The sequence below is a fragment of the Cetorhinus maximus genome, chromosome 10 (genome assembly GCF_964194155.1).
Source record: "Cetorhinus maximus chromosome 10, sCetMax3.hap1.1, whole genome shotgun sequence".
NCBI classification, from domain to species: domain Eukaryota; kingdom Metazoa; phylum Chordata; class Chondrichthyes; order Lamniformes; family Cetorhinidae; genus Cetorhinus; species Cetorhinus maximus.
This window is the reverse complement of record NC_135888.1, coordinates 25,305,110-25,327,609: the sequence shown is the minus strand read 5'-3', so window position 1 is coordinate 25,327,609 and position 22,500 is coordinate 25,305,110. Positions and strand designations below refer to the sequence as shown.

At 50.6% G+C, this 22,500-nt stretch overlaps 1 protein-coding gene across 2 annotated transcripts in view; it reads left to right on the top strand.

Moving 5' to 3' along the window:
- The window catches only part of col5a1 (procollagen, type V, alpha 1), a 357,252-nt gene that overhangs the window by 26,667 nt on the left and 308,085 nt on the right, over positions 1-22,500 (top strand). For both annotated transcript variants that reach the window (XM_078550223.1, XM_078550222.1), the window contains exon 2: positions 21,167-21,334. In XM_078550223.1, coding sequence (XP_078406349.1) covers positions 21,167-21,334 — 168 coding nt within the window. The remainder of the gene's footprint in view (positions 1-21,166; positions 21,335-22,500) is intronic.

Below are 22,500 nucleotides of genomic sequence, written 5' to 3'. Positions count from 1 at the left end.
GCGCGTGTGAGAGAGGGAGAGGGCGCGTGTGAGAGAGGGAGAGTGAGAGTGTCAGTGTGGGCGCGTGAGAGAGTGAGGGTGAGAGTGCGTGTGGGCGCGAGAGAGAGTGAGGGTGAGAGTGCGTGTGGGCGCGAGAGAGAGTGAGGGTGAGAGTGCGTGTGGGCGCGAGAGAGAGTGAGAGTGCGTGTGTGTGATGGGAGCTAAAGCCCAGGTTTAGAATTGCCAACACTTGCCACCTCACCCCCACTCTCCTTCCATTGGTTGTCCAAAATCACAATCCTCCCTTCCTGAACGAATTAGAAAACAAATAGTATTTTAATTCCCTGACTGGATGATTTTTGACCATGAGTCAAACTGACATTTATCCCATGTCCAATATTTTTATACCAAATCAACAAATTATTTTTAATGCTGCCAATGAATATCATTGCCTTACCATATTCCTTAAGATAAAAGCAAAATACTGCGGATGCTGGAAATCAGAAACAAAAACAAAAATAGCTGGAAAAACTCAGCAGGTCTGACAGCGTCTGCGGAGAGGAAGACAGTTGATGTTTCGAGTCCGTATGACTCTTCTGGTGGACTCGAAACGTTAGTTGTATTCCTGTCCGCAGATGCTGTCAGGCCTGCATAAAGCTTATCAATGATATTCCTTCCAGGTTGCTGCAGGTCTCCCCTGGAGAATAATGTTTAACCCCAGGGGGTTTCGGGCAGATTTGTACCCAAACTGACCAATTGTATTGTTTGTGTATAAGGTACTTTCACCAAATGCTCACTGAAACCTGGTGTCCAGAATTGGATCCACCACTCCAGCTGGGGCCGAGCCATGGTTTAGGAAACTTTAGCAGAACATCCTTACTTTTTACTTGATGGCTCTCTTTATAAAACCAAAGATTTAACAGCCTTCTCAATTTGTCCCATCATCTTCAAACACTTGTCTATGTTCCTGCGCGCTTTTAATATTGTACAACATGTATATTCATACCCACTTTGCGGGCACAATTCTCTGATGGGCACAACTCTCTGATGTACATGGCAGGCTGGCGAGACTTGGCCCCACTGAAGTACCTAGCCTTACCTTGTGAAAGGAATTGAGTGCAGCCTCTGGGTAAGCTCTCTCCCTGTGGAACTGTAACCCAGGCATGGGATTCCAACATGCCAAACCACTTCCCATTCTTTTCCACCATACAGTATCCCCTGCTCCAACAAAAACACTTAAATCGAAATTCCTGTTCCAGATGGAAAATGTTCTGAGAGGTGACTGATTTACGAGGATCAGCGAGTTAGCAGTATTTGCAGCCTACACTCCACAGCCACATAGCTCCAGAATGAGATCACTTGGTAGAAAGTGACTGACTTTATTCTGTCTGCTCTCTGATTTGTGTCTCAATGTCTGTGGCCTCTCTGATGTAAAAGTTGCTCTCTCTCTCTCTCTTTGTCTGATTCTTAACACAGCCCTCAAGGAAACAAGTCTCAGGGGGTCACATTATCAAGTTAAGATTCTAACAGCACGAAAATTTGGACCCTGATAAATTATTTTATGTGTCCAAAAAACTCTGACTAGGAGCAACAATCAAAATTCAGAAAAGGGACAGACGTATAAATTGAACTTCACACAGAGGCTGGGGAATGTGTGGGACTGACTGGCCAGGGAGGGCGCAGAAGGGGGAAAGTGGTGGTAAATTCAGGAAGGAGCTGAAAGGTCTTTTGCTGGAAGAGTGAAAGATCTGAGAGGGAGAGAGGGCGGTAAGATCAGGGATAGAGGGCAAAGGAGAGAGATTTGGATATGTTGAAGGATATGGGAAAGAACAACTTTATGGGATGGGGAGTGAGGGGGGGCACAATATTAACGTGTGGGACGGGGAGTGAGGGGGGGGCACAATATTAACATGTGGGACGGGCACAATATTAACATGTGGGACGGGGAGGGGGGGCACAATATTAACATGTGGGACGGGGGGGCACAATGTTAACGTGTGGGACGGGGGGGCACAATGTTAACGTGTGGGACGGGGAGGGGGGGGCACAATGTTAACGTGTGGGACGGGGAGGGGGGTCACAATGTTAACGTGTGGGACGGGGAGGGGGGGGCACAATGTTAACGTGTAGGACGGGGAGGGGGGTGGCACAATGTTAACGTGTGGGACGGGGAGGGGGGGCACAATGTTAACGTGTGGGACGGGGTGAGGGGGGGGGCACAATCCGTGTGGGACGGGGAGGGGGGGCACAATGTTAACGTGTGGGACGGGGAGAGGGGGGGGGCACAATGCTAACGTGTGGGACGGGGAGAGGGGGGGGGCACAATGCTAACGTGTGGGACGGGGTGAAGGGGGGGGCACAATATTAACGTGTGGGACGGGGAGGGGGGGGCACAATGTTAACGTGTGGGACGGTTAGAGAGGGGGGGCACAATGTAAACGTGTGGGACGGGGAGGGGGGGGGGTGAAATGTTAACGTGTGGGACGGGGAAGGGGGGGCGGGGGCACAATGTTAACGTGTGGGACGGGGGGGGGGGGGCACAATGTTAACGTGTGGGACGGGGAGGGGGGGGGCACAATGTAAACGTGTGGGACGGGGAGTTGGGGGGTTGCTCAATGTTAACGTGTGGGACGGGGAGTTGGGGGGTTGCTCAATGTTAACGTGTGGGACGGGGGGGGGGGGGCACAATGTTAACGTGTGGGACGGGGAGGGGGGGGCACAATGTTAACGTGTGGGACGGGGAGGGGGGGGCGGGGGCACAATGTTAACGTGTGGGACGGGGAGGGGGGGGCGGGGGCACAATGTTAACGTGTGGGACGGGGAGTGGGGGGGGGGCACAATATTAACGTGTGGGACGGGGGTGGGGGGGGGGCTCAATGTTAACGTGTGGGACGGGGAGGGGGGGCACAATGTTAACGTGTGGGACGGGGAGGGGGGGGGCACAATATTAACGTGTGGGACGGGGGGGGCACAATGTTAACGTGTGGGATGGTGGGGGAGGGGGGCACAATGTTAACGTGTGGGACGGGGTGAGGGGGGCACAATGTTAACGTGTGGGACGGGGAGGGGGGGGCACAATGTTAACGTGTGGGACGGTGATGGGGGGGGCACAATGTTAACGTGTGGGACGGGGAGGGGGGGCACAATGTTAACGTGTGGGACGGGGTGAGGGGGGGGGCACAATGTTAACGTGTGGGACGGGGTGAGGGGGGGGGCACAATGTTAACGTGTGGGACGGGGAGAGGGGGGGGCACAATGTTAACGTGTGGGACGGGGAGGGTGGGGGGGGCACAATGTTAACGTGTGGGATGGTGGGGGAGGGGGGCACAATGTTAACGTGTGGGACGGGGAGGGGGGGCACAATGTTAACGTGTGGGACGGGGGGGGCACAATGTTAACGTGTGGGACGGGGGGGGGCACAGTGTTAACGTGTGGGACGGGGAGGGGGCACAATGTTAACGTGTGGGACGGGGAGGGAGGCACAATGTTAACGTGTGGGACGGGGGGTGGTGGGCACAATGTTAACGTGTGGGACGGGGTGGTGGTGGGGCACAATGTTAACGTGTGGGACGGGGTGGTGGTGGGGCACAATGTTAACGTGTGGGACGGGGGGGGGTGCACAATGTTAACGTGTGGGACGGGGGGGCACAATGTTAACGTGTGGGACAGGGGGGGACACAATGTTAACGTGTGGGACGGGGGGGGCACAATGTTAACGTGTGGGACGGGGAGAGAGGTGGGGGCACAATGTTAACGTGTGGGACGGGGGGGGCACAATGTTAACGTGTGGGACGGGGAGAGAGGTGGGGGCACAATGTTAACGTGTGGGACGGGGAGGGGGGGGGCATAATGTTAACGTGTGGGACGGCGGGGGGCACAATGTTAACGTGTGGGACGGGGAGAGAGGTGGGGCACAATGTTAACGTGTGGGACGGGGAGAGAGGTGGGGCACAATGTTAACGTGTGGGACGGGGAGGGGGGGCACAATGTTAACGTGTGGGACGGCGGGGGGGCACAATGTTAGCGTGTGGGACGGGGAGGGGGGGGCACAATGTTAACGTGTGGGACGGGGAGGGGGGGGCACAATGTTAACGTGTGGGACGGGGAGGGGGCACAATGTTAACGTGTGGGACAGGGGGGGGGCACAATGTTAACGTGTGGGACAGGGGGGGGGCACAATGTTAACGTGTGGGACGGGGAGAGGGGGGCACAATGTTAACGTGTGGGACGGGGAGGGGGGGGGCACAATGTTAACGTGTGGGACGGGGAGGGGGGGCACAATGTTAACGGGAGGGGGGGGCTCAATGTTAGCGTGTGGGACGGGGAGGGGGGGCACAATGTTAACGTGAGGGACGGGGAGGGGGAGCACAATGTTAACGGGAGGGGGGGGCTCAATGTTAGCGTGTGGGACGGGGAGGGGGGGCACAATGTTAACGTGAGGGACGGGGAGGGGGAGCACAATGTTAACGGGGGGGGGGCTCAATGTTAGCGTGTGGGACGGGGAGGGGGGGCACAATGTTAACGTGTGGGACGGGGAGGGGGGGCACAATGTTAACGGGAGGGGGGGGCTCAATGTTAGCGTGTGGGACGGGGAGGGGGGGCACAATGTTAACGTGAGGGACGGGGAGGGGGAGCACAATGTTAACGGGAGGGGGGGGCTCAATGTTAGCGTGTGGGACGGGGAGGGGGGGCACAATGTTAACGTGAGGGACGGGGAGGGGGGGCACAATGTTAACGTGTGGGACGGGGAGGGGGGGGCACAATGTTAACGTGTGGGACGGGGAGGGGGGGCACAATGTTAACGTGTGGGACGGTGATGGGGGGGGCACAATGTTAACGTGTGGGACGGGGAGAGGGGGGGCACAATGTTAACGTGTGGGACGGGGAGAGGGGGGGCACAATGTTAACGTGTGGGACGGGGAGGGGGGGCACAATGTTAACGTGTGGGACGGTGATGGGGGGGGCACAATGTTAACGTGTGGGACGGGGAGAGGGGGGGCACAATGTTAACGTGTGGGACGGTGATGGGGGGGCCACAATGTTAACGTGTGGGACGGTGATGGGGGGGGCACAATGTTAACGTGTGGGACGGGGAGGGGGGGCACAATGTTAACGTTTGGGACAGTTAGAGAAGGGGGGGGCACAATGTTAACGTATTTGATCAGATGGATTGATACAAGGTTACCCTGGGATGGGATTGGCAGGTAGAAGGGATAATGGGTGATATATGTTTGGGATGGAAGCTGTTGCTCAGACTTTCCCTCTGGGACTCTGTGCTTTCAGTCTCGCTGATGTGCCAATGCTGAGATCTGGAGCTTCCGCGAGTAGTGCTGGAGAACTCAGTACCTGTGTGCAGAGGGTCACAAATCAGGGCCCGTCCAATCTCCTTTGGTTTTATATTTCCAGACTCCTGAATTTCCCAGCCCCCCCCCCCGCAATTTACTAACATATATAAATATTCAAGTGTGTTGTCCATTTGGAAATCCATTGCAGGCACCGTGTTATTGATAATCACACCTACATGAAGAAGTAAATTTACATCACCATCATCACCAAAATCTGACTGCTTAAATATGCACTAAAAATTATTCCAGCGCGTTTAAAATAATGAACGAGACAATAAAGTCATAAAAGTCACATCAATCCAATCAATGTTCCTTGAAGGTCCCTAAAGTTGAAGCCTCTTTTTCATAAATCATTACAATTCCTACCCCATTCCCCTCCTAAAATTACTAAAGAACGTCACTCCCAGGAAAAACAATGAACATGCTTCATAAGAATGTCTGTAATGGGTGACGTAAGAGGGAAAGAGGGAGAGACACACAGAGAGAGAGAGAGAGAGAGAGACATGGGTAGAAAACAAAGACCGTGGCCATGAAGCTGACATATTTTCAGTAGTTCACCCACGTACCATCTCTACCCTTAGCTACTCTACCTTTGGTAACAGAGGTTTCTGTTACCTACATTCTGTTCTCTAGATCTCCCTCTTTTCCGCTACTCCATTCAAAACTTTAAAACCCACATTTTCACCCAAACCTTCACTGCCCTTTCCCGAAACACTCATTGTCTCAGCGTCACATTACCCTCGGTTCAAATCTCTGAAATGTACAGTATCGGAGAGTTTGTGTGTTAAAGACATTGCATGTTCTTCTCTGAAATATGTGCTCAGTCTCTAAGGGTTCATTTTTTTCCTGCTTATTTTACGGGATTGTTTTTTGGCACGTGGCCTAGAAAAATATTCTTAGGATGTGGTCATCACTGGCAAGACCGCCATTTATTGCCCTAGTTGCCCTCAGGTGCTGGTGGTGAGCTGCTGCCTTAAACTGCTGGGAGTGAGTTTGATATAAACTGAGTGATCGCTTCAGAGATGAGTTAGGGCTCAGTCGTGTTGCTGTCAGTCTGGTATTTCGTATAGGCCCAGACTGAGTAAGACTGGCAGATCATTCCCTTAAGGACATTAGTGAACTGGTGAAATAAAAAGAGAAAATGTTGGAAAAACTCAGCAGGTCTGGCAGCGCCTGTGGAGAGACAAACAGAGTTATCGTTTCGAGCCCGTATGACCCTTCTTCTGAACTAAAGAGAGGTGGGAATGTGATGGGTTTTCTGCTGTCGAAAAAGGGGGGAGGGGCAGGTGGATAAAATAAAAGGTCAGGGATCGGTTGGAGGTCAGGAGAGGTAAACGACAAAAAGGTCATGGAACACAAGGCAGACGGAGTGCTAATGTTGATATTAAAGACTAAAGCTTTGGCCTGGAGTAGGTGTTAATAGCAGAATAGAGGTCAGGACTGTTCGAAAGCGAAATAGCAGAATGTGCTAATGGCAGAGAAAGGGTCAGCACTGTCTGAAAGCAAAAACATGAGAGCGAGATACAGACTGGCACTGGGGGGAAAGAAATCTAAATGGAGGACAGCGTTCATGATCTGAAGTTGTTGAACTCAATATTAAGTCCGGAAGGCTGTAAAGTGCCTAATCGGAAGATGAGGTGCTGTTCCTCCAGTTTGCTTTGGGCTTCACTGGAACATTGTAACAGCTTGGGGGAAGAAAAAATTCAAAATGGAATTTTTAAGTGCTAGCCTGTATCTTGTCCTGACTTTTATTCTGCTATTAGCACCTACTCTGGACCATTGTGTTCCATGACATCTTTGTCAATTAACCTCCACCTGCACCCCACCCTCCGCACCCCCCTACCCATTTTCAATTACAAACCCATCGCATTTTTACCTCTCCCCCGTTCTGAAGAAGAGTCATATTGGATTCGAAACATTAACCCTGTTTCTCTCTCCACAAATGCTGCCAGGCCTGCTGAGTTTTTTCAGCATTTTCTGTTTTTATTTCGGATTTCCAGCGGCCGCAGTATTTTGCTTTTATTTTAATGACCAGGTGAAGGTTTTAAAGACAATCCAACAAATCCACAATCATTGGACCGGACCTTTCTGACCCAACAACTGTGACCATTGAGACGATCACTGCTGTTGAGAGTCTCGATGACAGCGCAGGTTCCTGGCAGCTGATTTACATCAAGCCCAGGACTTCTAGTTTGCCAGAATTGGCTCTATGGGAGCCCTGCTGATTGTGTCCCTGGGACTCAATGTTAAGACTTGGGTTGTTTGCCTGGAACTTAGACCGATTCTTACCTGGATTTATTGACAGCTATTCTTAGTGTAGAGTTTTCAATCAATGCAGAAGCATGCCAGCACACCTATCACTCTCCCCCTCCCCACACACAATCCTGATCACCCCCCTCACATCCCTCCTGCACCTCTGTGACAGCTCACCACCACCCCACCCACTCCCCCGACCCTGCTCATCCATCCCCACCCTGGCACCCACGGCACTGCTTACCCCCACACCCCCGACTCTGCTCATCCTTCCCCCATACCCACCCCCACCCCAGCACCCATGGCGCTGCTCACCTCCACACCCCTGATTCTGCTCATCGCCCACCCCCAAACTGGCACCCACGGCACTGTTTACCCCCTCACCCCCCGACTCTGCTCACCCCCCCCCCCCCCCCACCCCACCCCCAGCACCAGCACACCTCGTTCCTCCCCCCACCCCAACATGCCCGATTCCGCTCACCCCCGCACCCTTGGCGCTGCTCACCCCTGCTCCCCCGACTCTGCTGACCCCCCCCGCCACTTCCCATGTAACATCATATATGGATTTACGTGTATCGATCATCTATTTTTAATTCTCGATTCCCCCCAGCCTGTAATATATGTTGTTATGGATTTAACATTTTCTGGAGAGGGTAATCTAAGGAAAGGGCTCCAAGGGAGATAGCAGGAGCAGTTCATACTAACTCATTCCAAGGAACCAGATGGAACCCTTTCAGAAAATAACATTTAGAAATAGAGTAAAAAGGTAATTTGAGCATTCCATGGGAGTTAGTGACCATCAGCATAAGGTGGTCACTAAAACTCAAATTCAATCGGGGATTCAGGAGAAACTCCTTTACCCAGAGAGCGGTGAGAATGTGGAACTCGCTCCCACAGGGAGTGACTGAGATGAACAGTATAGATATTGGATATATGTAGAAGCTCGATAAACTCACGAGGGAGAAAGGGATAGGAGGATATGCTGATAGGGTGAGATGAAGAGTCTCATGTAGAGCGTATCAAGAACACGAGCAGTGTGGACCCGCTGGGTCTTATGTCCTATTTCTGTGCTATAAATATTGTGGTTTAAAATAAAGTGTGGCTTGGGAAAGAACAAGGAGTTTTGGACCTGTTTTTCCCGAATCTCTCCCCCACTGGAGGTTTTCCTCACCTCATGTCTGGATCAGTTGTAAACTCATTGTTAGCGATTGATCACTGATTGGTCAATTGGATCATGCACTTCCACGTCCTAATGTTTATTAGCCCAGCTTTCTTTATTACTAATCTGGTCAAATAAACACCCCACTCCTGTACCCTGTGAACTTGTGAACCACTCGGCAATGTCCAATGCCGTCATCTGACAGGCTAGAGGGAGAGGATGAAAGGGGAGCTTCCTGCTTGACAGCTCCTAACCTGGCTGGACACCAAGATGGAACTGCTATTGGAAATGCAGCCATATCTCACTCCGAGGGAACCTGCAGTTTACTCTCAACTTTGGACCGTTAGCAGCGTGTGAGTTCATGTGGGTTTATCAACCAATTAGCAAATGGGTACAGAGGAGGGAAAAGGGAACATACTGATGCGAAGTCAGAGGTAAATTCACCTCCCCCAGTCTCCAAATGCCTTACACCAGTTTTGTCACCTCACCATTGGAATGTGCTGTCAAAGCGTTATTTAATATCTCATTTATTCCTCTCGTTTTCCTGAAGAATTTTTTTTAGGAATTTCTCTTCTGCTGCCATTGCTGAGATTGTCCATTCACAATTCCTGCATTTTCTCATTCTGTGTCTGTTCACAGACAGGAGGCAGGGGTCCAGATCTCAGGCTTTACCAGGCCCCAGAATCACAATCGGACTGACCGCCCCATCCTACCCCGGGCTGCTCTGGGATCAGGGAGAGGGGACAGTTAAAGCTGGGATTCATGGCGGACACCATGCAGTGACTGATGTGAAAAATTGCATCTGTGTGAATTAACTCAGTGGCTCAGAATTTCCTGGAAGTTTTTGTAATGATGTATCTACATTGCAGAATCTGATTGATAAGAGACAAAGAAAGACTGGCATTTGTATAGCACCTTTCAAAGGTGGTGCTGCCCTGGGTCATTGTGCGCATTTTGGGCTGTGCTGGTCCACGAGGATGTCAGGACCCTTGCTATTGGGAAGGGGAATGAACAAAGGGGAGTTTTGGATGATGTCCTCATGAAAATAAAATGTGGGAAAGTGTGAAGTTATTCACTTTAGTTTCTTCTATGGTGAGGACTAGAGAATGTTGGATTCAATGGGACTGAGATGAATGGTAGAAAGTTACCATACAGATAAGTCAGGCAAACAAATGTTGACTTAATCTTTGTTACAAAGGGATTGGAGTATAAGAGTAAAGAAGTCTTACTACAATTAGAAAGAGATTGGTGTGACCACACCTGGAGTGCTGTCTACAGTGTTGGTCTCTTTACCGAGGGAAGGAGATACTAGCCCTGTAGGGGATGCGATGAATGCTCATTAGATGATTCCAGGGATTAGATGATTATTCTACCAAGACACATTGAATAGGATGTGTCTGTATTCCCTAGAATTTAGAAGAATGACAGGTGATCTCATTGAAACCTATAAAATTCTTAAGGGGCTTGATTGAATTGCTGCTGCGAGGCTGTTTCCCCCACAAATCACAGGGTCACAGTCTCAGGATAAGGGGTTGGCTACTTCAAACTGAGATGAGGAACTCAGAGGTTTGTGAATCTTTGGAATTCTCTACCCCAGAGAGCTGTGGATGCTCAGGCATTGAGTATATTCAAGATAGAGACTGACAGACGCTTGTGCACTAAAGGAACTGAGGAATATGGAGATAGGACCGGAAAGTGGAGTTGGTGAGGTCGAAGGTCAGCCATGATTGTATTGAATTACGGAGCAGGCCCAAGGGGCCAAATGGCCTACTCCAGCTCCTAATTTCCTGAGTTCCCTGTCAAGTGCAATGGCAGAATCTTAGGCAACATGATCTGTTCCGTGAATATTATTCTCCAAGGATTTTACTGGAACTGTTGAGCTCAAGTGAAAAAATCTGTTCATTCCATGTAGTGCGACTCAGGATATTTAAACAACCATGCCCTTTATGGCCAGGGCAGGAGATACATGACGTTTATTACACATTTTGCCTTTGACATTTCCGTTAGGTTAATTGGAATAGTTAACCGCCCACTGGAGCTGAACAAGGCTTTACAGCTCTCTCTGTGTGAGGGCCTCTTGAAGCAAGTGTAGGCTTATTCTGGAAATTCTCATTCCCAGGACACGCACAACCACTTTCAGCAAGGTTTCTCCCCTTTCTCTTTAAGTACTGTCACTCGCCATCTTGTGACGTGAGTCTCTTGTCCCTCGTCATCGGCTATCCGTTGACTCGAGGATGATATCTCCTCAGGGTCATGGATTTCTGCCTTGGACCACCTTCTTATTCTTTCACATGACATGGCCATCACTGGCTAGGCTGGCACAGCCTAATTTGCCATGAGAAGGTGTTGGTGAGCTGCCTTCTTGAACCGCTGCAGTCCATGAGGTGTAGGTACACCCACAGTGCTGTTAGGGAGGGAGTTGCAGGATTTTGACCCAGCGACAGTGAAGGAACGGTGATATATTACCAAGTCAGGATGGTAAGTGGATTGAAGGGGAACTTCCAGGTGGTGGTGTCCCCATGCACCTGCTGCCCTTGTCCTTCTAGATGGTAGTGGTCACAGGTTTGGAAGGTGCTGTCGAAGGAGCCTTGGTGAGTTGCTGCAGTGCATCTTGTAGATGGTATACCCTGCTGCTACTGTGCATCAGTATTTGGAGGGAGTGAATGTTTGTGGATGTGGTGCCAATCAAGCGGGGCTGCTTTGTCCGGAATGGTGTCAAGCTTCTTGAGTGTTGTGGGAGCTGCACTCATCCAGGCAAGTGGGGAATATTCCCTCACACTCCTGACTTGTACCTTGTAGATGGTGGACAGGGTTTGCGGAGTCAGGAGGTGAGTTACTCGTCGCAGGATTTCCAGCCTCTGACCTGCCCTTGTAGCCACAGTATTTATATGGCTGGTCCAGTTTCTGGTCAATGGTAACCCCCAGGATTTTGACAGTGGGGGATTCAGTGATAGTAATGCCATTGAAAATCAAGGGGAGATGATTAGATTCTCTTGTTGGAGATGGTCATTGCCTGGCACTTGTGTGGCGTGAGTGTTACTTGCCACTTGTCAGCCCAAGCCTGGATATTGTCCAGATCTTGCTGCATTTGGACATAGACTGCTTCAGTATCTGAGGAGTTGTGAATAGTGCTGAACATTGTGCAATCACCAGTGAACATCCCCACTTCTGACCTAATGATGGAAGGAAGGTCATTGATGAAGCAGCTGAAGGTGGTTGGGCCAAGGACACTACCCTGAGGAACTCCTGCAGTGATGTCGTGGAGCTGAGATGACTGACCTCCAACAACCACAACCATCTTCCTTTGTGCTAGGTATGACTCCAACCAGCGGAGAGTTTTTCCCCTGATTCTCATTGACTCCAGTTTTGCTAGGGCTCCTTGATGCCACATTCGGTCAAATGCTGTCTTGATGTGAAGGGCAGTCACTCTCCCCTCAGCTCTGGAGTTCAGCTCTTTTGTCCATGTTTGAACCAAGGCTGTCATGAGGTCAGGGGCTGAGTGGCCCTGGTGGAACCCAAACTGGGCATCAGCAGGTTATTGCTAAGGAAATGCCGCTTGATGGCGTTGTTGATGGGCCCTTCCATCACTTTACTGATGATCGAGAGTAAACTGACAGGGTGGTAACTGGCCAGATTGGATTTGTCCTGTTTTTTGTGTACAGGACATACCTGGGCAATTTTCCACATTGCTGGGTAGATGGCAGTGTTGTAGCTGTGCTGGAACAGCTTGGCTAGGGGCGTGGCAAGTTCTGGAGCACAAGTCATCAGTACTATTGGCAGAATATTGTCAGGGCCCATAGCCTCTGCAGTAAGTGACTGAACAGGCCAATTCTTGACCCACGGATCTCTGAACACATGGGGCAGGACGTCCCATGAGGCAGTTGGACCCGGAGTGCAGGATTTTCTTATTTTTATTTCCTTCTCTGCCCCACTCTGCCTCATCATTGAGACGTTGTGACTCAAAGCGAGAAGCAGCTCGATGGACAAGTTGTCGCCATTTTGAATGATTGTTAGCGAGCTCCTCCCAGTCATTAATGTCAGTGCTGCCGTGTTTCGAGGAGAGTTTGAGTGTTGTCGAAGTGTTTCCTTTGTCCTCCCCCGGAACATTGGCCATTTGAGAGTTGAGAAAACAGGAGTGGCAGAGAGACACTTTTCAACCATCAAGACACAGCGTCCAGTCCATGGAAGCTGATTCTGCTGGAGTTTTGCCCGAATGCTTATGGAGCCGGCTTCAAGAAGGACACTAGTGTGTGTTCAACGGTCCTCCGAATCCAGAGGATGTGGTGGAGGCACTGCCGATGGAATTTCTCTAGTGCTCTAATGTGTCGCTGATACACAGTCCCGGCCTCACTGCAGTACAGGAGTGTGGTGATGACAACTGCTCTGTACACTAGGACTTTAGTTGACTTGTGGAGGTCTCTGTTGTTAAACACTCGCTGGTGTCGTTTGTAGAAGGTGGAGCTGGTGCAGCTGATCTGGTGTTCGATCTTGTCAATGACAGCCTTTTGGGAGAGGTGGCTGCCAAGGTATGGGATGTGCTGAACATATTCCAGAGTTTCTCCTTCAACAGAGATGGGAGGTGGAATATTTGGCTGACCAGATGTGGGTTGACATGAGTTTAGTTTTGACAATGTTCAAGGACAGGGTGAGTCCCTTGTGTGCAGAATTGAAGAGATGGACAGTGGCTTGTAAATCTGGTGCAGAGTGGACAACGAGACTGCCTCATCCTCAATCTGTAGATCAGGTACGTCTGAAGCAGCGAATTTTTGAGATTTGACATGGAGGCGACTGAGGTTAAAGAGTTTCCATCGGGGTGGTATTTAATACTCACCCCAGAGGGCAGTTGGTCTTTGATGAGGTGAATAGTCACTGTCGGGTAGATTGTAAAACATAAGGCAGCTATCGCACAGTCTTGCCTGATACCAGTGCTGATTTTAAAAGTGTCTGTTTCAGATCTCCCACTCAAAACAGTGACAGTCATATCATCATGAAGCAGCTGCAGGATTGTGGTGAAATTTCTTGGAAATCCAAATCAATCCACAGAACCTCACGATTTACACACCCAGTGAACTTAATGAAGATCCTGGGGGGGTTCTTGACATTTTCCTCGGATTTATCTGGCAACAAAAAGCACGGGCGGAATTCTCTATTCCGGGGCTGGGAACAGGAAATGTTTCCCGCTGTATTGGGCGGTGGGAATTCATGCCGTGTTGTGGAATGCTGACCCCGTTAGTTATGTCGTTGGGGTTTTCCCAAAGTGTTTTGAGGTGGGGCGGGCTGGATGGCTCAGGCCCTGTCATCATATCCGGGCACCATATTTAAAAATGTGAAAGAGCGCTGGCCCCGACTCTCCCTCCTCCCCCCGCCCGCACAGGAACACTCAGCGCTACCGCTCCCGCCTTATGCTGGACGGGCCTTAATTGGCCCACCCGCATAAAATGGCAGTGCGGAGCCAATCGCAGCTGGCGGTCAGCTCCATGACTGCCCCACCCATTCCCACTGAGCCCACCCGACGTGAGAAAACTTCAGATCAGTGACTCACTGGAGTACGGGTCCCACACACACACTGACTCTCACTGGAGTACGGGTCCCACACACACTGACTCTCACTGGGGTACGGGTCCCACACACACTGACTCTCACTGGGGTACGGGTCCCACACACACTGACTCTCACTGGGGTACAGATCCCACACACACTGACTCTCACTGGGGTACGGATCCCACACACACACTGACTCTCACTGGAGTATGGGTCCCACACACACTGACTCTCACTGGAGTACGGGTCCCACACACACTGACTCTCACTGGAGTACGGGTCCCACACACACTGACTCTCACTGGGGTACGGGTCCCACACACACTGACTCTCACTGGGGTATGGGTCCCACACACACTGACTCTCACTGGGGTACGGGTCCCACACACACTGACTCTCACTGGGGTACAGGTCCCACACACACTGACTCTCACTGGGGTACAGGTCCCACACACACTGACTCTCACTGGGGTACGGGTCCCACACACACTGACTCTCACTGGGGTACGGGTCCCACACACACTGACTCTCACTGGGGTACAGATCCCACACACACTGACTCTCACTGGGGTACGGATCCCACACACACACTGACTCTCACTGGAGTACGGGTCCCACACACACTGACTCTCACTGGAGTACGGGTCCCACACACACTGACTCTCACTGGGGTACGGGTCCCACACACACTGACTCTCACTGGGGTATGGGTCCCACACACACTGACTCTCACTGGGGTACGGGTCCCACACACACTGACTCTCACTGGGGTACGGGTCCCACACACACTGACTCTCACTGGGGTACAGGTCCCACACACACTGACTCTCACTGGGGTACGGGTCCCACACACACTGACTCTCACTGGGGTACGGGTCCCACACACACTGACTCTCACTGGGGTACGGGTCCCACACACACTGACTCTCACTGGGGTACAGGTCCCACACACACTGACTCTCACTGGGGTACGGGTCCCACACACACTGACTCTCACTGGGGTACGGGTCCCACACACACTGACTCTCACTGGGGTACAGGTCCCACACACACTGACTCTCACTGGGGTATGAGTCCCCCACACACTGACTCTCACTGGGGTACGGGTCCCACACACACTGACTCTCACTGGGGTACGGGTAACACACACACTGACTCTCACTGGGGTATTATGGCACCTACCAGAGGTGGGTGAGGGAGCTGGTTGCGCCTATATGATGATTAGTGTGAAGTTCTTTATAACCTGAGTCATGATATAGTGAAATCAGCACTCTCGTTCACACTCACTCACAGGGCTTTGGGAGAATTTGTGTTCAGGTGTTCTGCTGTAACTTTTTAATCAACAATAGCTTGTGATTCTATATCACCTGTAACTTGATAATATAGTCCTAGGTGCTGCACGGGAGAGTTAATCAGATAGAATTTGATGGTGAGTGACATATGGTCTGGAGTTTTCCGGCCCTGTAGCGGTGGGGAGAGGGCTGTAAAATGCGGCGAGCCATTCTAAACTCCATTGACCTCAGCGGGAATTCCACCAATGGAGATCTTAGGAAAAGTGATGGAAAGCATAGTCAGAGAGGAAGGTTTAATGGAGGATTGAAAATAAAAGGTTGAAATGTCTGAAATGAATGCGACACAAATCCTGTCTGATCGTCACCTTCACATGAACAGACCTGGTGTCTTCCTATACGATCAGCACCAGTTATTAAGCAAAGTGACATTGCCTGGCAGTGTATTCTAGGCCGAGAGAGGAAGATCCAGTCGGAATGAAGGCAGGACCCGAGTGCCTCTGTTTCACGGAGCTAAACCAAGTGACTGAAGGCAGTCTCATTCAGCAGTGTGTCCTGCTGGCCTTAAACAAATAGCCTGGGAGAGTGAACAGCTCAGTTACAGCTGACAATTACCAGTCAGCAGCTGCTCATTCAAATCTATTTCTTCTTTTTTCAAAGTCACTGGGCCTTTGGAATTCCTCTGATTCACAGAAACAAGACAGTAACCCACAGCCAGGTGCACTGCAGGTAGACATGTGGGTGGGATAGGTGAGGGGATTCAGAGAGAAGCTGACACTGAGAGACACACACACACACACACATGGACTGTACAGGAGCTGACACTGAGACACACACACACACACACACACACATGGACCGTACAGGAACTGACACTAAGACACACACACACGGACCTTACAGGAGCTGACACTGAGACACACACACTGACCTTACAGGAGCTGACACTGAGACACACACACACACACACACACACACATGGACTGTACAGGAGCTGACACTGAGACACACACACATGGACTGTACAGGAGCTGACACTTAGACACACACACACACACACACATGGACTGTACAGGAGCTGACACTGAGACACACACACACACACACACACACACATGGACTGTACAGGAGCTGACACTCAGACACACACACACACAGACCGTACAGGAACTGACACTGAGAGACACACACACGGACCTTACAGGAGCTGACGCTGAGATACACACACGGACCGTACAGGAACTGACACTGAGACACACACACACACGGACCGTACAGGAGCTGACACTGAGACACACGCACACACGGATCGTACAGGAGCTGACACTCAGACACACACACATGGACCGTACAGGAGCTGACATTCAGACACACACGCATGGACCGTACAGGAACTGACACTGAGACACACACACACGGACCTTACAGGAGCTGACACTGAGACACACACACGGACCTTACAGGAGCTGACACTGAGACACACACACATGGACCGTACAGTAGCGGACACTGAGACACACACACACGGACTGTACAGGAGCTGACACTGAGACACACACATGGACCATTCAGGAGCTGACACTCAGACACACACACATGGACCGTACAGGAGATGACACTCAGACACACACACATGGACCGTACAGGAGCTGACACTGAGACACACACACACGGACCGTACAGGAGCTGACACTCAGACACACACACATGGACCGTACAGGAGCTGACACTGAGACACACACACACGGACCGTACAGGAGCTGACACTGAGACACACACACACACGGACCGTACAGGAGCTGACACTGAGACACACACACACGGACCGTACAGGAGCTGACACTGAGACACACATACATGGACCGTACAGGAGCTGACACTGAGACACACACACACGGACCGTACAGGAGCTGACACTGAGATACACACACACGGACCGTACAGGAGCTGACACTGAGACACACATACATGGACCGTACAGGAGCTGACACTAAGACACACACACACGGACCGTACAGGAGCTGACACTGAGACACACACACGGACCTTACAGGAGCTGACACTGAGACACACACACACGGACCGTACAGGAGCTGACACTGAGACACACACACACGGACCATACAGGAGCTGACACTGAGACACACACACACGGACCGTACAGGAGCTGACACTGAGACACACACACACGGACTGTACAGGAGCTGACACTGAGACACACACACACGGACCGTACAGGATTTGACACTGAGACACACACACACATGGACCGTACAGGAGCTGACATTGAGACACACACACACAGACCGTACAGGAGCTGACATTGAGACACACACACACGGACCGTACAGGAGCTGACACTGAGATACACACACACGGACCGTACAGGAGCTGACACTGAGACACACACACACGGACCGTACAGGAGCTGACACTGAGACACACACACACGGACCGTACAGGAGCTGACACTGAGACACACATACATGGACCGTACAGGAGCTGACACTGAGACACACACACACGGACCGTACAGGAGCTGACACTGAGATACACACACACGGACCATACAGGAGCTGACACTGAGACACACATACATGGACCGTACAGGAGCTGACACTAAGACACACACACACGGACCGTACAGGAGCTGACACTGAGACACACACACGGACCTTACAGGAGCTGACACTGAGACACACACACACGGACCGTACAGGAGCTGACACTGAGACACACACACACGGACCGTACAGGAGCTGACACTGAGACACACACACACGGACCGTACAGGAGCTGACACTGAGACACACACACACGGACCGTACAGGAGCTGACACTGAGACACACACACACGGACCGTACAGGATTTGACACTGAGACACACACACACGGACCGTACAGGAGCTGACACTGAGACACACACACACGGACCGTACAGGAGCTGACACTGAGACACACACACACGGACCGTACAGGAGCTGACACTAAGACACACACACACGGACCGTACAGGAGCTGACACTGAGACACACACACGGACCGTACAGGAGCTAACGCTGAGACACACACACACACACACACACACGGACCGTACAGGAGCTGACACTGAGACACACACACACAGACCACACAGGAGCTGACACTGAGACACACACACACGGTCCTTACAGGCGCTGACACTGAGACACACACACATGGACCGTACAGTAGCGGACACTGAGACACACACACACGGACCGTACAGGAGCTGACACTGAGACACACACACACGGACCGTACAGGAGCTGACACTAAGACACACACACACGGACCGTACAGGAGCTGACACTAAGACACACACACACGGACCGTACAGGAGCTGACACTGAGACACACACACACGGACCGTACAGGAGCTGACACTGAGACACACACACGGACCGTACAGGAGCTGACACTGAGACACACACACACGGACCGTACAGGAGCTGACACTGAGACACACACACACGGACCGTACAGGAGCTGACACTGAGATACACACACGGACCGTACAGGAGCTGACACTGAGATACACACACGGACCGTACAGGAGCTGACACTGAGATACACACACGGACCGTACAGGAGCTGACACTGAGATACACACACACGGACCGTACAGGAGCTGACACTGAGACACACACACACGGACCGTACAGGAGCTGACACTGACACACACACACACGGACCGTACAGGAGCTGACACTGAGACACACACACACGGACCGTACAGGAGCTGACACTGAGACACACACACACGGACCGTACAGGAGCTGACACTGAGACACACACACGGACTATACAGGAGCTGACACTGAGACACACACACACGGACCGTACAGGAGCTGACACTGAGACACACACACACGGACCGTACAGGAGCTGACACTGAGACACACACACACGGATCGTACAGGAGCTGACACTGAGACACACACACGGACTATACAGGAGCTGACACTGAGACACACACACGGACTATACAGGAGCTGACACTGAGACACACACACACGGACCGTACAGGAGCTGACACTGAGACACACACACGGACTATACAGGAGCTGACACTGAGACACACACACGGACTATACAGGAGCTGACACTGAGACACACACACACGGACCGTACAGGAGCTGACACTGAGACATGCTCGGGCTGGACCATATCAGAGGGAGAGTGAAGTACTATTTATATATTTATCAGGTTTATTTGTTGTGACTTCAATCCTGATTCCTGAGCTTGATTTGAAAGAGTTCAGGCTTGTTTCTTTGCTCTTTGAGCCCCTTGATGTTGGATTGGCTGAAAGATGAGTACAGCTGTGAACAGAAACCCAGATCTGAAGGGAATTTGGAGTTGAGGGTTTGATGTTTGTTCACGGTCCTGGGAAATCCCTACCAGGCCTAACAATCAGGCCTGCTCCATCCAGAGTCCATGATTGATGATTCCAACAAGGACTGTCGCCTTATCAAACCATTGAAAAGACAAAAGGAATGTTTCCTTCATTTCGAGGGCTGGAGTCCAAAAGGAAGGGAGCTATACTTGAGTTAATATAAAGCTCTGGGTGGACCACGTCTGTAGCATTGTGTTCAGTCCAGGGCACCACACATCAGGACTGATATTTAGAAATGAAGAAAGGCTTTCACTAATAATGTGTAGTTTACGATCTCGAAGAGCACTGCAGACAGTGAAGTGTGTGACTGTTGTCATGACGACATTGGAGTGGGTGCAGCATCCATTCATCAGAATGATGCCCAGGGCCAAAAGGGCTCGATTATGAGGTGTGGTTGCACAGTCCAGGCTCCTATTCTCCCGGGTTCAGAAGAACGAAGGGTGACCCAATCAGGGGGTTTAAGTTAATTCAAGCATATTATTCTGATCTTTTTCTTCTTCCCAGGGATGAGGGACTTCAGTTAATGTGGAGAGACTGGAGAAGCTGGGATTGTTCTCCTGGGAGCAGAGGAGGTTAAGGGGAGGGATTTAATCGAGGTGTTCCAATCCATGAACTGTTACCAGCGGCAGGAGGGTCGGGAACCAGCGGGACACAGATTGAAGAGAATCGGCAAACGAAGCAGAGGGGGAGATGAGGAGAGTTTTTTTTATGCAGCGAGCTGTTGTGATCTGGAAGGCCCTGCCTGAAAGGGTAATGGAAGCAGATTCAATAGGAACTTTCAAAAGGGAATTGGAGAAATACTTGAAAAGGAGAAATTTGCAGGACTTTGGGAAAGAGCAGGGGGATGGGACTAATTGGATTTCTCCTTCTAGGGCCGGCATAGGCATGATGGGCTGAGTGGCCTCCCCCTGTTCTGTAGCATTCTAGGACAATGGCTTCCAGTGCTTCAACTGTTAGGAAAACATTTGAATCAAACCTTTGAGGTTTGTACCATCAGTCAGTTCGTAAATTTGGAGATAAGTTTTGCAAATAACGTTGAAAATGGGATTGTTTGTTATTGGACTGTTGAAGAAGAATGGGGGAGGTGGTGGGGCAGGTCGGGGGGGGGGGGGGTGAGGGGTAAATGCTCCTGGGTACCTCTGGCACTCAGCAGCTGAATTGTAATCACTATTCCTTCTTTCAACAGTGGAACCAGTGGACATCCTGAAGATTCTAGAACTTCACAATATCCCCGAAGGAATACAGAAAACGATAGGTATTTGTGCCAACAGAAAATCAACAAGGACTGCCGATGTTGCCTATAAAGTAACCAAGTCAGCCCAGCTCAGTGCTCCAACCAAACAGCTATACCCAGGTAAGACCAGCTTCGTTTATCCTTCTTCTGGACCCAGGCAAGAGTAACCCTAGTAATCCCGCTCTGCATTGTGTAATGAGGCAGGGTTAATTTGTGATTGTTATAGTGATGGATCCTCTGGGGAAGAGTGATCATAATATGATGGAATATTATCTTAAGTTTGAGAGTGATGTGGTTAAGTTCAAAACTTTGCTCTTAAAGTTAAGCAAAGCCAATTCCATTGGTATGAGGCACGAGCTGGTTGAAATAGGTTAGGCAATTAGATTAAAGAATATGATGGTATGAGCAGTGGCAAGTGTTTTTAAAACATCAGAATTCTCAACAAATATACATTCCATTGAGAAATAAAAACTCCACTGGAAAAGTCTTACAACAGTGGCTAATTGGAGATGTTCAGGGTCGTATTAGATTTAAGGAGGCTTATGATGTTGCTAAAAAGAGTAGTTAACCCTGAGGATTGGGAAGGTTTTAAAAGTCAGCAATGGATGACCAAGAAATTGATAGACGGGAGAAGCTAGCAATTATAAAACAGATTGTAAGAGCTTCTCCAAGTATTTAAGAAAGGAGAGAGTAGTGAAAGCAAACATAGGTCTCCAGGGACTGAGACAGGAGAAATGATAATGGAATAAGGAAATGACAGACATTAGGTAAATATTTTGTGTCTGGCTTCACAGTGGAAAACACAGAACATACCGGAAATTGTGGGGAACCTAGAGTCTAATGAGAATGAGGAACCTAAAGTATTTAATATGTGTAAAGAAAAAGTACTGGAGAAATTAATGAGACTAAAAGCCGCCAAATCTCTTGGACCTGATGGCCTACATCCCAGAGTTTTTAAAGAGGTGTTTGCAGAGATAGTGGATGTATTGGTTCTGGTCTTTCAGAGCACCCTGGATTCGAGAGTGGTCCCTATGGAACAGATCTCGTACGCAACGTCACGCAGAAACATAGAGCAAGCTGTGTTGGACAGTTTAGTGAAATTCCTGCTCTTTACGAAAGCAGGGAGGGAAATCGAGGAACTACAGCTATCGCGATATCAGTAGTAGGGAAAATGCTGGAATCTATTAATATTACAAGGGGGTTGGAATATAAAGATATGGAAGTCTTGCTGTAATTATAGGGGTCTGTGGTGAGAACACAGCTGGAGCACGGTGTCCAGTTTTGGA